Below are 17,221 nucleotides of genomic sequence, written 5' to 3' on the forward strand. Positions count from 1 at the left end.
GCGCCAGAGCCTGACTTCCTCTGCGGTACCATCCCAGGAGGCAATAATGCCGCCGACCGCTTCAGTTGAAAATTGCTTCTCTTGACACTCCCAGATCTCTAGCTACAGCAATCACTGAATCCCCCTTCTCGAGCAGAGTCAAGGCACGGGATTTCTCTTCCATTTTAAGCTTCTTTCGACCCATTGTGGGAGATAATATAAAACTGAGGGAGATAATAAAAGACTGCCTAATAGCAAAACTGGCTGAGCTGCACATAACAACCAATCAGAGTGCAGCTTTCGCTTGAACAGAGAAGTGAAAACTGAGCATTGATTGGTTGATATTTGCAACAAAGCCAGCTTTAATATTAGACAGTTTTTTATCATCTCCTCCATTGTGTACACTTTTAAAAAGTGAAATTATGATGTGGATTTTATATGTAAAGATTTTTTTTGCCGGCACTGTATTTGGAAAGCTGAGTGGAAACTCCTGTTGGAGCTAATGATGGTCTGCAGACAGTTGACTGACAAACATTGTAGAAGATGTGACAACTGCATTAATTAATTGTCACTCTATGAAGTGCATATAATATAATGAGCACGTATACCGTATACAGCCTGTTTGTCGCTTCCACAACTGCTGTGCCATTCCTGTACCACTGGTAACACGGCAGGGGTTTTCCTATGGCGGCACAGTCCAGCACCAGCTTGGCCCCTGCCTCCAGCGTTTGGGACTCTGGTTGGTTACAGATCTGAAGCCTGTAGTCTGGTAACATAGAGATTCCTAGGAAAAAGGAAATGATGTGTCACTCAGCTCAGAGCCACCGAACCCATTCACAGCATTTTTAGCTAGATTTTACTCATGCCCAGACTCATGTCGGCACAGCTGGTAATACACTAGAGATGCTGCATGTTTACACAGGATTTAAGAGGCAAGGCACATTACCTGTAGGAAGGGGGCAGCCAATAATTTTATTTAAAAGGTTGTTGAAGTTTTTGTTATAGCACTTATATTCTTGTACATAGGAGCAGTATTATAGTAGTTATATTCTTGTACATAGGGAGCAGTATTATAGTAGTTATATTCTTGTACATAGGGGGCAGTATTATAGTAGTTATATTCTTGTACATAAGGGCAGTATTATAGTAGTTATATTCTTGTACATAGGGACAGTATTATAGTAGTTATATTCTTGTACATAGGGGCAGTATTATAGTAGTTATATTCTAGTACATAGGGGCAGTATTATAGTAGTTATATTCTTGGACATAGGAGCAGTATTATAGTAGTTATATTCTTGTACATAGGAGCAGTATTATAGTAGTTATATTCTTGTACATAGGGGCAGTATTATAGTAGTTATATTCTTGTACATAGGGAGCAGTATTATAGTAGTTATATTCTTGTACATAGGGGCAGTATTATAGTAGTTATATTCTTGGACATAGGAGCAGTATTATAGTAGTTATATTCTTGTACATAGGAGCAGTATTATAGTAGTTATATTCTTGTACATAGGGGCAGTATTATAGTAGTTATATTCTTGGACATAGGAGCAGTATTATAGTAGTTATATTCTTGTACATAGGAGCAGTATTATAGTAGTTATATTCTTGTACATAGGGGCAGTATTATAGCAGTTATATTCTTGTATATAGGAGCAGTATTATAGTAGTTATATTCTTGTACATAGGAGCAGTATTATAGTAGTTATATTCTTGTACATAGGGGCAGTATTATAGCAGTTATATTCTTGTATATAGGAGCAGTATTATAGTAGTTATATTCTTGTACATAGGGGACAGTATTATAGTAGTTATATTCTTGTACATAGGAGCAGTATTATAGTAGTTATATTCTTGTACACAGGGGGCTGTATTATAGTAATTATATTCTTGTACATAGGGGCAGTAATATAGTAGTTATATTCTTGTACATAGGGGGAAGTATTATAATAGTTATATTCTTGTACATAGGAGCAGTATTATAGTAGTTATATTCTTGTACATAGGAGCAGTATTATAGTAGTTATATTCTTGTACATAGGGGCAGTATTATAGTAGTTATATTCTTGTACATAGGAGCAGTATTATAGTAGTTATATTCTTGGACATAGGAGCAGTATTATAGTAGTTATATTCTTGTACATAGGAGCAGTATTATAGTAGTTATATTCTTGTACATAGGGGCAGTATTATAGTAGTTATATTCTTGGACATAGGAGTAGTATTATAGTAGTTATATTCTTGTACATAGGAGCAGTATTATAGTAGTTATATTCTTGTACATAGGGGCAGTATTATAGCAGTTATATTCTTGTATATAGGAGCAGTATTATAGTAGTTATATTCTTGTACATAGGAGCAGTATTATAGTAGTTATATTCTTGTACATAGGAGCAGTATTATAGTAGTTATATTCTTGTACATAGGGGCAGTATTATAGTAGTTATATTCTTGGACATAGGAGCAGTATTATAGTAGTTATATTCTTGTACATAGGAGCAGTATTATAGTAGTTATATTCTTGTACATAGGGGCAGTATTATAGTAGTTATATTCTTGGACATAGGAGCAGTATTATAGTAGTTATATTCTTGTACATAGGAGCAGTATTATAGTAGTTATATTCTTGTACATAGGAGCAGTATTATAGTAGTTATATTCTTGTACATAGGAGCAGTATTATAGTAGTTATATTCTTGTACATAGGGGCAGTATTATAGTAGTTATATTCTTGTACATAGGAGCAGTATTATAGTAGTTATATTCTTGTACATAGGAGCAGTATTATAGTAGTTATATTCTTGTACATAGGAGCAGTATTATAGTAGTTATATTCTTGTACATAGGGGCAGTATTATAGTAGTTATATTCTTGGACATAGGAGCAGTATTATAGTAGTTATATTCTTGTACATAGGAGCAGTATTATAGTAGTTATATTCTTGTACATAGGGGCAGTATTATAGCAGTTATATTCTTGTATATAGGAGCAGTATTATAGTAGTTATATTCTTGTACATAGGAGCAGTATTATAGTAGTTATATTCTTGTACATAGGGGCAGTATTATAGCAGTTATATTCTTGTATATAGGAGCAGTATTATAGTAGTTATATTCTTGTACATAGGGGACAGTATTATAGTAGTTATATTCTTGTACATAGGAGCAGTATTATAGTAGTTATATTCTTGTACATAGGGGGCAGTATTATAGTAGTTATATTCTTGTACATAGGAGCAGTATTATAGTAGTTATATTCTTGTACATAGGGGCAGTATTATAGTAGTTATATTCTTGTACATAGGAGCAGTATTATAGTAGTTATATTCTTGTACACAGGGGGCTGTATTATAGTAATTATATTCTTGCACATAGGGGCAGTAATATAGTAGTTATATTCTTGTACATAGGGGGAAGTATTATAGTAGTTATATTCTTGTACATAGGAGCAGTATTATAGTAGTTATATTCTTGTACATAGGAGCAGTATTATAGTAGTTATATTCTTGTACATAGGGGTAGTATTATAGTAGTTATATTCTTGTACATAGGGGCAGTATTATAGTAGTTATAATCTTGTACATAGGGGCAGTATTATAGTAGTTATATTCTTGTATATAGGATCAGTATTATAGTAGTTATATTCTTGTACATAGGGGCAGTATTATAGTAGTTATATTCTTGTACATAGGAGCAGTATTATAGTAGTTATATTCTTGTACATAGGAGCAGTATTATAGTAGTTATATTCTTGTACACAGGGGGCAGTATTATAGTAATTATATTCTTGTACATAGGGGCAGTAATATAGTAGTTATATTTCTGTACATAGGGGGCAGTATTATAGTAGTTATATTTCTGTACATAGGGGGCAGTATTATAGTAGTTATATTTCTGTACATAGGAGCAGTATTATAGTAGTTATATTCCTGTACATAGGGGGCAGTATTATAGAAGTTATATTTCTGTACATACAATACTATCTTACTTACATAAGGTTGTAAGTAACACTGTTGAGTGTTGAAAAAGGACAAATAAAGAAAAAAACTTTGGATAGTTAAAAGATGTCCCCTAAACCCCACCAAATTCTGAGACCTGCTGCTGTTATATCAATTGGCACAGTGCATTTTGATATGTTATCTGAAAATTACATAGGAGTGCTGGTTAATTGCTTTACTTTTTATCTCATGAAGTTATGTGTGAAGCTGCATGCTGCTGTGAGAGGGAGGGAAGAGCTGCGGCAGTGATACATCAAACATAGAGAAGGACAAGATACATTTAGATCAACCAATTTTCTAAGAATTGATGAGACCCACTGGGGCACACAGTTACTTCATTACACGGTGCAGCCTTCTTCCCCTCTGGATGCCTTGTATAACTTACCATGACATGCCAAGTTGCTTTCAATTACTTCCAGCTGAGCCCAGTTGCTGTAATCAAATGTGTGAGAGTCATTGACTCGGCAAATGTAGAAGCTGGCATCATCTACATCCACAGGGTTAAATGTCAGCTCTGATGAATTGCCATAGGGAACCTGTATAAAATAAAGCATAAGTGGTGATGGGGCTGAAGATTAGCCAACGACTTAAAAATCAATGTCTATTCTTGATGAACTAATCAGTGTATAGATCTAAATGCCTGATAAAAAAAAATGTTAGCTGCCTTTGTCTAAAGCTAGGAGGAGCTCAATCCATACTGTTTATACATAGAACTCAATACTAAAGCAGTATGCAATCAGCTCTTCAGCTCCCTCTGGTGGGTGCAGTTAGAATTTCATTATTTAGAGTTTATATCCAATTTTGCTACCAGACTTTTTTTTTCCTTTTTTCTTTTCAACCATGCATGTATACATGTCCATGATAGTCCAGGAAATCTGTCAATTCTGCACTTGTTTCCACTGCCAAACTTCAATATAGGCTGAAGACTATTCTCTAAATCTGCACCTATGCTGGAGATATAGAAGAAAAGAATGCACCTCCTTATCCATTTTGAACCACTGGTAATTAACAACAGGGTGTTCGGCGGCTACACAGCACAGCTTCACCATTTGTCCAGACCGCACCGCCATCGATGCTGGGTGTACGACAACTTTAACCCCTAAAAGCAAAAAAAGTAATTAAAGTCACGCTGTAATTATACAAGCTAGATAATAGAACGACCAATACGCAGCATACGACTTTGCAGCAGTCTGTCCACCAGATTCATAGATCCTAATTAGGAGATACTTTATCTTGGGCTAACTGGTGACCTAATGGCCCCGGTGCCATATAAGATACATGGCATGTCTAGGGTGATATTTGCATTGTATCCCAATAGAGTTGAGCATCAACATTTGCAGGACCCTGGTCCAGTGGTCATGTTGGTAGTCCATGACCACTGGGCCAGAGGGAATATGTGACATCCTCAGGCCTCTTTTGGTTAGGAGGATCTGCAATTTCATTATGTTGTGGGGCGAAGAAGGTATAATGTCACTGGGACCAACTAATCAGGAGATGCTAGCAGGTTGGAGAAGGTTATAATTAATTATTTTTTATGCACCATTGATTCCATGGTGCTATATATGTGAAAAAGGTTTACAAACACAATACATATACAAATTACAATGAACTAACAGTGACAGACTGGTATAGAGGGGAGAGGACCTTGTTCTCGCGGGCTTACAGTCTACAGGGTAATGGGGCAGGAGACAGTAGGTCAGGGGTTGCAGCAGCTCCGGTGGTGGTGAGGAGGCAGCGGGGTTATTTCCGGCCGCGAAGCTTCCTAAAGAAATGAGTTTTTAGGTTCCGTCTGAACGTTCCAAATGTGGGAGACAAATGTGGCCTGGAATTCCAGAGGATGGGGGATTCTTGCAAGAAGCCTTGGAGGCGATTGGGTGAGAAACGTACGAGGAGGACTGAAAAGGTCTTGTGATGACCGGAGATTACTTTTGAGAAAGTAAGTCATTGTTCATAGTTTAATCTGAATTTGTTGGGGAATTGGAAGCCAGTGAAGCGATTTGCAGAGGGTAGAGGTAGAGGAGCAGCGAGGGAAGAGGTAGATTAGTTGGGCAGAAGAGTTACGGATGGACTGGAGAGGTGCGATAGTGTTAGCTGGGAGGCCACAGAGGAAGATGTTGCAGTAGTCGAGGCGGGAGATGATGAGGGCATCTGGTAACATTTTAGTAGACTGAGTGTTGAAGAAAGGACGAATTCTGGAAATATTTTTGAGTCTGAGGCGGCAGGAGGTGGTAAGAGCTTGGATGTGAGGTTTGAAGGACAGGGCAGAGTCAAGGGTTACTGTCACGCAAGGTGAGGGAAGAACCAAGTGCACAACGACGGGAAGTGGGGAAGAAAGCCCAAACGCTAGGGAAAGGGGGACTGGAGACCCTGACTTCCCTATCGTCTCTAAATAGGTTCCGCACCTATCGCTGAACAGGAAACCTAATCCCTGACTGCCCCTTGCGATAGGCCCTAGGTAAGGAGGGGACAGAGTGAGCACTAGTCAATCCCCACTGCAACTAAAGACAAACAGGTAAACAGACAAGGGAATACACTTAGCTTGAGAAGACACCAGAGAGATCACAACAACTATCCTCCAAGGAAACTCCAAGAAGAAACTAGCCGACTACTAGTACTTCAGTCAGACAGAGGAAAATAGAGCTATCACCGGCGACTCTCTGGATCGACTGAAGGTATTTAAACATCCAGCAAGGGTGTGTCAATTAGCAGCAGAAGGTGGAGGTCACTGCTAGGTCCTAGAAGAAGAAGGATATCACTACACTATAGAGATGAAAGGATCAAGAAGGCGTCTGCAAAGCCAAGCGCAGTGACCTTCTACAGCTGGATCTATAATGACTGTATGTCACACCTGACACACCCATGACAGTTACTCCGAAGCAGTGGACTTGTGAGACAGGGGATAGTGTGAAGTCATTTAGTGTGATAGATCGGGTAGGGGGGTTGAGTGGGATTGAGGAAACATGATAAATTGGATTTTGTCCCCATTGTGTTTTAGAAAATGTGATGAGAAGAAGGATATGGCCAATAGACACTCTGAGATTACAGACAGCAGAGAAGTGATGTCTTGGACAGAGAGTTAGTGTGAGAGATATAGATGTACAGCCAGAATAAGTAATAGGATGATATCATTTCAACAGCCAAATTGGCGCAAAAACGGATCAAAGCAATGCACATAATTCTGCATTGCTTTATTCCTTTTCGGGGACAAAGAGGAAGATCTGAGTGTCATCAGCATAAAAATGATACTGGAAGCCAATGGACTTTATGAGTTGTCCCAGGGCAATGGTATAGATTGAGAAGAGTATGGGTCCCAGAATAGAGCCATGAGGAACATCAACAGAGAGAGTCGGATGAGGAGGTAGTGTAGGAGATGCTAAATGTGTGGTTAGTGAGGTATGAGGAGATCCAGGAGAGGGCAAGATCATTGAGAAGAGAGGACCTTATAGTAGGAGGAAGTGATCAAATATGAGGAAGAGAGCGGACAAGTCTAGAATGAGGAGTATAGAGAATTGTCTGTTAGCTTTGGTGGTTAGTAAGTAGTCAGTAATTTTGGTGATGGCAGTTTCGGTGGACTGGTGGGGTGCAAGCCGGATTGTAGATAGTCAAAGAGTGAGGTGGATGATAGGTGGGAGGAAAGTTCAGTGTGTACGTGCTGTTCGAGGAGTTTTTTTTGGCGAACCGGAGCAGCAATATGAGGCAATAGCGAGACGTAGAGGTTGGGTCAAGGAATGGTTTCTTCAGGATAGGTGTGATTGTGGCATGTTTGAAAGCAGATGAGAAGACACCAGAGGTGAATGATAAGTTGGGTTAGTGCCAGGATAAGTGTGCTAGTGAGGTTGGGGAGGTGGTGGGATGAGATAAGGTCAAGTGCACAAGGGGTGAAGTGGGATTTGGAGAGATGATGAGTAAGCTCTTCTTCAGTGATGGTGGGAAGAAAGGTTATGGGGGAAGGACATTGGTCTGTTATATGGAAGGATGGAGGGGTTGTGGGGGGTTGAATAGTAAAGACTTGTCTAATTCACAAAGTTCTAGTTCAGTTCCCAAGGACTATCAATATGGGTCCTGTGAATGTTTTTGTTTAACTCTAGGTCCCAATCTTATCTCATAGCTATCTGTCTATCTACTATCCACATCCAGACATACAAATCCAAAGTAAGAAAAAAAATTAAGCCTTAAAGACGTTGTCCAGAATTGTGATATTAATGACTTTTTTCTCCTGGGAAAGTTCATCAATATCAAATAAGGATAATCAGAGGTACGGCACCCAACCTCCAAACTACCAGCTCCAAAGATGGCCGGAGATAAACACATTGAACCGTAACCGCACTGCTCTGTACACAGTGTAGTGGCCGCTCTTGAGTACTGCAGCTCACATCCTATTGAATTGGGGCTGAGCTGCAGTACTAGAGACTGGCGACTACATAACGCTGCTCTGGATCTCTACACTGTTTTCTTGCTCCAGGGATGATAGTTTGGGTTCCGAGTGTTGTGACCTGTTGATCTGATCTAGGACCATTCAGCTGTCAGGAATCTGTGGGTATGGCGAGCGTTAGTAATCAATATATCATAATGTTCGGGAGAAGTGTAATGCCGGTCATTACATAATGTTACATTAGCTGTCACCTGACAGTCGCTCCTGACCATCCGCTCCAAAGTAGAAAGTGGTGAAGTAGATACTTGTTTCATAGTGTTTCACCCAGGAAATCTGCTTCCCCAGGGGCCGAGAATTACTCATGTACAGCAGGCGGCATTGACAAACCCACAAGGAAGTGGCCTCACTATGACACATCTACTCAGCAGTGCAAAACCAATTCATCAGAAAACATCTTTACGTTACAAATACAAGTATTTTTATATATCGTACATTTTTTTACTTTTCCCTTTAATTTTTCGTATTTCATAATATTATCCACATCCTGGTTTCCAAAAGTAATTTGATATTTTGCTGATAATGAGATGATATCACTCTGTTCGGGCCACCAATGATCAGCTGTCATCAGTGAAGGCATGGCAGCAAGTGTTCAATTATTCTGCAGTGCCTCCACAGGGTAACTGAAGCATTACACTTTTTTTTTTTATCTACTTTGTTTTTGTGCTTTTGTTTTCGCCTTTCCGTTTGCAAGAGCCTTAACTTTATTTTTTGTGCTTTTGTTTTCGCCTTTCCGTTTGCAAGAGCCTTAACTTTATTATTTTTCCATTGACGTGAGGCTACATTCCCACGATGAGTTTTTTTATGCTGCGTATTTTCGAAAAAAATGCAAGCAACCTATTTTACTTAATGGGTGCAGAAATGATGCAGAAAATCTGCAACATCAAAAACTCACCAAAAGCTCTTTGTGGGAACGAAGACTTATGAGGGTTTTTTTTTTTTCAGGGGACATGCAGTTTTGAATGACACCATTCATTTTACTATACAATGTACTGGGGAAAAACAGTAAAATAAAAAAATTCCAAATAAAATGCAAAAAAAAAAAATATATATTTTGCCATTGTTTTTTGCGTCTTGTTTTCACAGTATTCATTGTGCAGTAATAGGGACCTGGAAAAGTGATTCTCCACATCATTACGATTACAGCGATATCAAATTTGTATTTTTTTTATTTAAGTAGCAAAAAAAAAAAATCAAAAATGTAAAAAAAGCTTCATTTTTTAGTCCCCTTTTGAACTTAAACGTACAATTGTCTAAATGCCTATATATGCCGCAAAATCACAATATAGCAGTATATAGAGAATATCATAGTCTCCTATGAAGCCCAGCCTGTGGCTAGGCTTCATAGAAGTACCAACATGGCAGGCATGGGTGACTTCAGCTGAGCCCGCTACATGGATATGGAGCTGACCTTGTACGTTCTGGTGAGGGGTTAAATCAATAGGATTTCTGCGTTATAAACAAACATTCTGGGTTGAGATGAATGGATCTGATGAGATTCGAATTCGCCAAATCGCATGCATTTACTTGGGAAATTTGATTTCCAGCTAATTTATTTCCCACAAATTGAATGTCCCTTATTGTGTTCTGGAGAGACCCCAAAAGCATAATAAACATAACATATAGAAAAAAAACTAATTCCCTCCCCACCGCTCACCTCTGCTGCTCAGTGTCCCCACTACAGCACCTCTTCTGTGGAGATATCTACCTAAAAGAGGACCTGTCACCTGCTCAAAAGTTGCCAGTTTTTGCTCATAGTTTATTCCCGCTGTTCCCCTGAGTATTCCGTTATTTTAGTTTTTAAAATCCGATATACGGTTCCAGAGATATGGACCTTTTAATTAAGTAATATTTTTATGGCGTTCGCCAGGGGGCGTGGTTCACAGGCTCCTTGGGGGCGTGTGTTTTAAGCTGCTCTGCATAAATTATCCTGAGAGCCACGCCCCCTTGTAAAGACCATAAAAGGAAGCACTAAATATAAAAGTCCATATCTCTGGAACCGTCTGGCGGATTTAAAAAATCCAAAAACTGGAATATTCAGGAGAGCAGAGGGGATAGAATAAGGGGAAAAAATGGACACTTTTGTCCTGGTATTAGGTCTTCTTTAAAGAATCACATGGTGATGTTGCCTTATGCAAAACACATCCCAAATAAACTCATCACATCTGTATATTACTTATGTCTAGAAACACATTTCGAAGCCTCAGTTCTCTCACAAGTATACAAAGACCACTTTTAAGGATCCATATGTAGGGTTGGAATGGCCCAGCTCAACACCGGAGGACCCCCCAGTGGTATGCCTTGGGTCTGGCATACTGGTGGACACAGACAGAAGAGGCCCCCGTGCAAGAACAATATGTGGGCCCTTTGCAGTCCAATAGCTCATCATGCATAATTCCACCTGCTTTGGAGGTGGCAGTGGCCCCCTTATATCTTGGACTCTTGTGCAGATGCACAGGTTGCACCAATGGTTTTCCGTCCATGGTCCGGCACAATAATGGACCAAGAGGTCACCCCATTTCATAGGTGACGTTGGTGCCAATCATTTGCCACTAAGGTCTATTTTCTAGGGAATGATATAAATGATCTACAAAAAGACCAAAAAAGACTGAAAAACAAATTTCTGTCTACTCACCACGGGGGCTCAGGATCTGGAGAGCATTTGACTGGCCGATATTTTGTAAAAATTCTACCAGCTCCTTTACTGTACACCCCTGATCGCCCATCAATCTCAGCAGACTGCGGGCAGGGCTTCCTTCCGGCTCCATCACCTTCAGAGAACATTGATGAAGTTCTTGGGAACTGTGGAGAAACGGTAAATCATAAGCTCAGTATTTATGATATTGTGAGATCCCGTCTTCACATGTCTGTATATGTTACATAAGAAAAACACAAAATAAGTTCAACTTCTCTCAAATTGAGGCATAAGGTCTAAACACCCTAGTATTCTATGGAAATGCCTTTAGCCTACATTCAAAAAAGCCAAATCAATATTGTTCCAACTCAGGAATGGAGCCAACGCTCTAGTAATTGTTCATGAGACTGCTGGAAACTGCTGAGCACTATCTCAGCTGTCTCCGACACTATAAAGAGTAAAAAGAGCAGTGTTCAGCATGTGCAGCCAGTGAATCCAAGCCACTGAGCAACATTATATTTAGCCTGGACAACCCTTTTAATTGCTATTATTTGTGGTTTATTTAATTATTTTTTTTTTTTAAATTTGTTCATTTTACATTTGGAGTTTAGGTTTGATGGCAGCACCCTAGTTGTAGTTGTATTTCAGCATTTTTTTGCCTCGACTTTTAAAAGTCGGGGAAAAAAAGCAACGTGTGAATGCAACCTTTGCATTCCAACCATTGCAACCACTGCAACCATTGCAGTGCAGAAGTGCGTTTTTGCTATTTGCTGGCAGAATCGTGAACGCATCAGTTCTTCTTCTGCTCCAGCTTTGGTGATGCAAGTGCAGAACTGGCTGCTAGGTCTCCGGGCGCAGGCTGACTAAGTATTTTTTGAAAGGCAGATGCCTCGTTTCAAAGATGGATGTGACAGGAAAAATAGGGGGCACATTTGTGGAGAGGAGCCTTGGTGTGATTGCCTAGTTTGCCCGCCAACCCCCCAAAACTTGATGCTGCTTGCTAAGTTGGGACAACCTCCTTTAAAGAGTAAACCATTCCTTTAATTATTTTTCATAACTCAATAGTATGTATGAAAATAAGAATATATCTCATCAGAGAAATCTGCTTCTTTCTCCTCCTGGACTGATCTTTCATTCTTAAAATTCTCCATTCAAATCTGTTTTCAGTGAAGACAGACTTTCCCATTACTGAGAGAAGAGATGACAGTTGGTGCTTATAAAGTTCTATGGAACTAGCTCCTCCCCTTTCCAAAGAATCTTATAAGCACCAACTGTCATCACTTCTCTCAGTAATGGGAAAACCTGTCTTCACTTAATACCGCTTTTACCCATGAATTGAGAATGAAAAATAAATCCAGGAGGAGAAAGAAGCGGATTTCTCTGATCAGATATATTACAAAGTTTTTTTATTTTCATGTGTATTATTGATAAAAATTAAAACGATGGTTACTAACAGTAGATGTTACATAGTTACATAGTTTATAAGGCCGAAAAAAGACAAGCATCCATCCAGTTCAGCCTATTTCTTGTGCACTGCAGCTATTCCGCAGCGTTGATCCAGGGGAAGGCAAAAAAAACAAAAAAAAACCATGCAGTATAGGCCAATTTACATCATTGAGGAAAAATTCACTTCGCGACTCCAGTCTGGCAGTCAGATTAAATCCCTGGATTAACTAACTATCACTAAGCATAAGATGTAATTTTATTGTTCTCCAGAAAGGCGTCCAGGCCTCTCTTGAACTCATTAAGTGAGTTGGACATCACCACTTCCTCTTCCAGAGAGTTCCAGAGTCTATCCCCTTCTATGCTGGTGCAGGAACCTCCTTTCCTCCAGACGCATAGTGTGCCCCCTCGTCTTTGTCACCATCCTTGGTATAAACAGGTCATGGGAGAGATCTCTGTACTGCCCCCTGATGTATTTATACATGTTTATGAGGTCTCCCCTAAGCCTTCTCTTTTCCAACGTAAATAGGCCTAATTTTGACAACCTCTCTGGGTATTCTAGTCCCTCCATTCCCTTTATTACCTTAGTCGCCCTCCTTTGTACCCTCTCTAGCTCCAATATGTCTTTCCTGAGCACCGGAGCCCAGAACTGTACACAATATTCTAAGTGCGGCCTTACCAGCGCTTTATACAGAGGAAGAACAATGTTCTCATCATATGCCCCTATTCCTCTTCTGATGCATGCCATGACTCTATTTGCCTTCGCAGCTGCTGCCTGACACTGGGCACTCCAATTTAATTTGCTATTAACCAAGACGCCCAGGTCCTTCTCCATGTCAGACTTCCCCAACGGTTTCCCATTTAATATGTATGGGTGACTGCTGTTTTCCTTTCCCATGTGCATGACCTTACATTTATCGGCATTGAACCCCATTTGCCATTTTTTGGCCCAACTCCCCAATTTATCTATATCCTCCTGTAGCTGTGCCCTATCCTCATCTGTATTAACTACTTTACAAAGTTTAGTATCATCTGCAAATATTGCTATTTTACTATGCAACCCTTCCACTAGATCATTAATAAATATATTAAATAATATAGGGCCCAAGACAGACCCTTGAGGCCCCCCGCTAGTAGCCCTGACACCCCCTGAGCTTACTCCATTGATAACCACCCTCTGCTTTCTATCACTCAGCCAGCTATTTACCCACTTGCACACATTATCCCCCAGACCAAGCATTCTCATTTTATATACCAACCTTTTGTGTGGCACGGTATCAAACGCTTTGGAGAAGTCAAGGTATACAACATCCACTGACTCCCCCCGGTCCAGCTGTGAGCTCACCTCCTCGTGTTTGTACTAGTTGTGATAAAGCTAATTTACAGATTAAGAGGAACGCAATGCTTTCAATTTCTAAAAAGTACTGAAAGTTTCAAAGTGATGAGTACTTCCCTTTAAAAGGTTATTCTCACCTTCTTAGATGGATATTATAGGCTAGTGCGACTCTACTGCTTTTTGGTTGTAATATCCCTTTGATAGCTGAGGATTTTGCGGTCTATGACTATCAGAAAGATACACGTAGATGTTTACTGTATCCTCCTGTTTACGATTTCAAGGTTACTCATTGCCCCTGTTTCCCGCAGAAAGTCTGTCCTGATGGTCCTGTCTACTCTGACTACAACCCGACTTCACCACTTGTCCTTCGACATCTCCTATCTTCATCCTCGGCTGTGAAGAATTGACCTGTGTGTCTGTTTCTCTCCCTCCACATTGCAGCATAACGTTGCAAATGACAATTAAACTTTAAATTGATATGAAACTCCTATTTAAAGGGGACCTCCGCTGCCGCCTGGCACCGGACAAGGTACAGTACACCCTTCCTAAGCTCCTGATCATCTGATGCTATTGCTATTATTACATCTTTCTACAGACTCAGATCCTGAGCTTGATTATGGTCTTGTTCCTGACTGCAACCAAGCCTTGTTTTTCCACCTAATTCCGACTTCTACCTATGTGCTGACTACGTTTCCAGTATATTGTCTGACTTAATACTTTCTGAGTGATCCCCTGGTGTTGACGCTCATCTAGGTTTCTGACCATTCTATGGCTCCATTTGTGCTACCACAGTCATCAACTATCAATGGAAGTCCTTGAGCCTTCAACATTAGACCCCCCAAATGGTTTGGAGAAGAACGCAAGATTGAGAAATGCATTGCTAAGACCCCTGAGGTCTCTGATCGATGTATCACCACACGATCTCCAAGGAACTACTATCAGTCATCTTCCACATACCGCACTCCAGTGAGCTACCATTACATCATGCCTTTCAGCTCACATCTGAGGGACTCCCCTTGTATCTCTCAACACATTCTTAAGGGCCAAGCCACAACATAATCTACTTCTTGGTCAGCCTAATAGTTGCATATTAACTGCATATTTTTTCCATTCTTAATGCAGAACCAAAAATATTGCTGCTGTGGCACCCTCCTATTACAGGTACCACAGGACCCAAAAGGGTGCATGGACGGACTTCTCCACAAGAGGCCCTCATTACATCACAGACACCTCCACCCTTCTACCTCATACCACCAGAGGGAGCACTGGTAGGGATATATATACTGGAGGGTGGAGTTAGGCAGTCAGAGTGTGCTGGCACGTCAGATCAGTGAAGAAGCAGCATGTGAGCTGCTGTGCTGAGGGCCAGCCAGGGCCTAAAGCACGTGCTGAAGCCTTGGGGCCTAGAGCGGGGCCGGAGGCAAGGATAAGAGTGAGAGGAGTTCTGGGGGCAGAGGAGCATCTTAGGCTCACCCCAGAACACAAGCCGGACACTGGGTCCGCGCCTACAGGGTCCTCTACGCCCAGTAGGAATAACCGGTATACCAGGAGGATTCTAGACCCCTGGTCCACCTGAAGCTACAATCATTTAACCACGAAGGCCCCAGCGTCCAGGGATAGTGGTAGCCAGAAGAAAGTTCTTACCACCAAGCATGCAGGTGAAGAGAGTGAAAGAGTACAGAAGCTAGGCCTAGTTTCAGGCTGGTCAGAAGCTTCAGAGTGAGAGGAAGAAACAGATCAGGAGGCCTTATACCCGCTCACTTGGGAGAGTCCAGAAGTGCACCCTTCCTATCAAGTACCCTGGACCGTACCTGCCGTCTACACCAGTAAAGGTACTGAAGCGAATCCCCTGTGTGCATGTCCGTCATTCCCCCTGACCTGGCCACCTCTCTCCTGCATCCCTTTCATCAACCCTGTGCCGGGGGCCCGCTCCGCCTGTGGGGAGCAGAAACATCCCAGCTGCCATCCCATCATCCCCTGGAGGTCTGCAGCAGCGCTGGTACTCATTACCAGGAGCCACTGGTGGCGTCATGAGACAAAACTGTTAACAAAACCCCTTTTTAAAGAGTGACCCCAGGGTACGGGCCCGGGAGCCGACTGCCGTGACATCCCACAGAGCGTCAAGGCCCGGGTACCGAGTGCCCCATATCCCCCTGGGCGAGTCACTGCAACAAAAAAAAGTAAACTCAGTGTCTGCCACCCAAGTTGTGTGTTTCACAAACTACTGTACTGTTATTATAATGTGACTGTCTATCTCACAAAATGTGCATGTCACAAACTAATGTTTTTTTTTGCACACCAAGTTTATTAATCAAATTTGATGTCCTTACATGCCACACCAATAGCGCGACCAGTTGCCGCTGCTCTTTTATGTACAGTGGGGAAAAAAAGTATTTAGTCAGCCACCAATTGTGCAAGTTCTCCCACTTAAAAAGATGAGCGAGGCCTGTAATTGACATCATAGGTCGACCTCAACTATGAGAGACAAAATGAGAAAACAAATCCTGAAAATCACATTGTCTGATTCGGAAAGAATTTTTTTTCAAATTTTGGTGGAAAATAAGTATTTGGTCAATTACAAAAGTTCATCTCAATACTTTGTTATATATCCTTTGTTGGCAATGACAGAGGTCAAACGTTTTCTGTAAGTCTTCACAAGGTTGGCACACACTGTTGCTGGTATGTTGGCCCATTCCTCCATGCAGATCTCCTCTAGAGCAGTAATGTTTTGGGGCTGTCACTGGGCAACACGGACTTTCAACTCCCTCCAAATGTTTTCTATAGGGTTTAGATCTGGAGACTGGCTAGGCCACTCCACGACCTTGAAATGCTTCTTACGAAGCCACTCCTTCATTGCCCTGGCGGTGCGCTTGGGATCATTGTCATGCTGAAAGACCCAGCCATGATTCATCTTCAATGCACTTGCTTATGGAGGGAGGTTTGCACTCAAAATCTCACGATACATGGCCCCATTCATTCTTTCATTTACATGGATCAGTCGTCCTGGTCCCTTGGCAGAGAAACAGCCCCAAAGCATGATGTTGCCACCCCCATGCTTCACAGTAGGTATGGTGTTCTTTGGATGCAACTCAGCATTCTTTCTCCTCTAAACACGATGAGTTGTGTTTCTACCAAACAGTTCTACTTTGGTTTGATCTGACCAGATGACATTCTCCCAATACTCTTCTGGATCATCCAAATGTAATGGCTTAAGCAGGGGGACATGTCTGGCACTGCAGGATTTGAGTCCCTGACTGATGGCAGCCTGTGTAACGTTGGTCCCAGCTCTCTGCAGGTCATTCAGTAGGTACCCCCGTGTGGTTCTGGGATTTTTGAAGGTAAAGGGCGGTCACCAAATATTGATGTGATTTAGATTTCTCTTTTGTTCATTGACTT

General features: G+C 41.1%; 1 protein-coding gene across 3 annotated transcripts in view; it reads right to left on the reverse strand.

The window, feature by feature from the left end:
- Window positions 1-17,221, reverse strand: part of MALT1 (MALT1 paracaspase) — a 95,974-nt gene that overhangs the window by 50,185 nt on the left and 28,568 nt on the right. For all 3 annotated transcript variants that reach the window (XM_073680812.1, XM_073680804.1, XM_073680797.1), the window contains exons 2-5: window positions 11,047-11,213; window positions 4,960-5,081; window positions 4,368-4,518; window positions 588-763 (exon numbers count right to left, since the gene is read on the reverse strand). In XM_073680812.1, coding sequence (XP_073536913.1) covers window positions 588-763; window positions 4,368-4,518; window positions 4,960-5,081; window positions 11,047-11,213 — 616 coding nt within the window. The remainder of the gene's footprint in view (window positions 1-587; window positions 764-4,367; window positions 4,519-4,959; window positions 5,082-11,046; window positions 11,214-17,221) is intronic.

Source organism: Phyllobates terribilis, unplaced genomic scaffold (assembly GCF_046119375.1).
Source record: "Phyllobates terribilis strain yellow unplaced genomic scaffold, ASM4611937v1 Scaffold_1__5_contigs__length_1240528914, whole genome shotgun sequence".
NCBI classification, from domain to species: Eukaryota; Metazoa; Chordata; class Amphibia; order Anura; family Dendrobatidae; genus Phyllobates; species Phyllobates terribilis.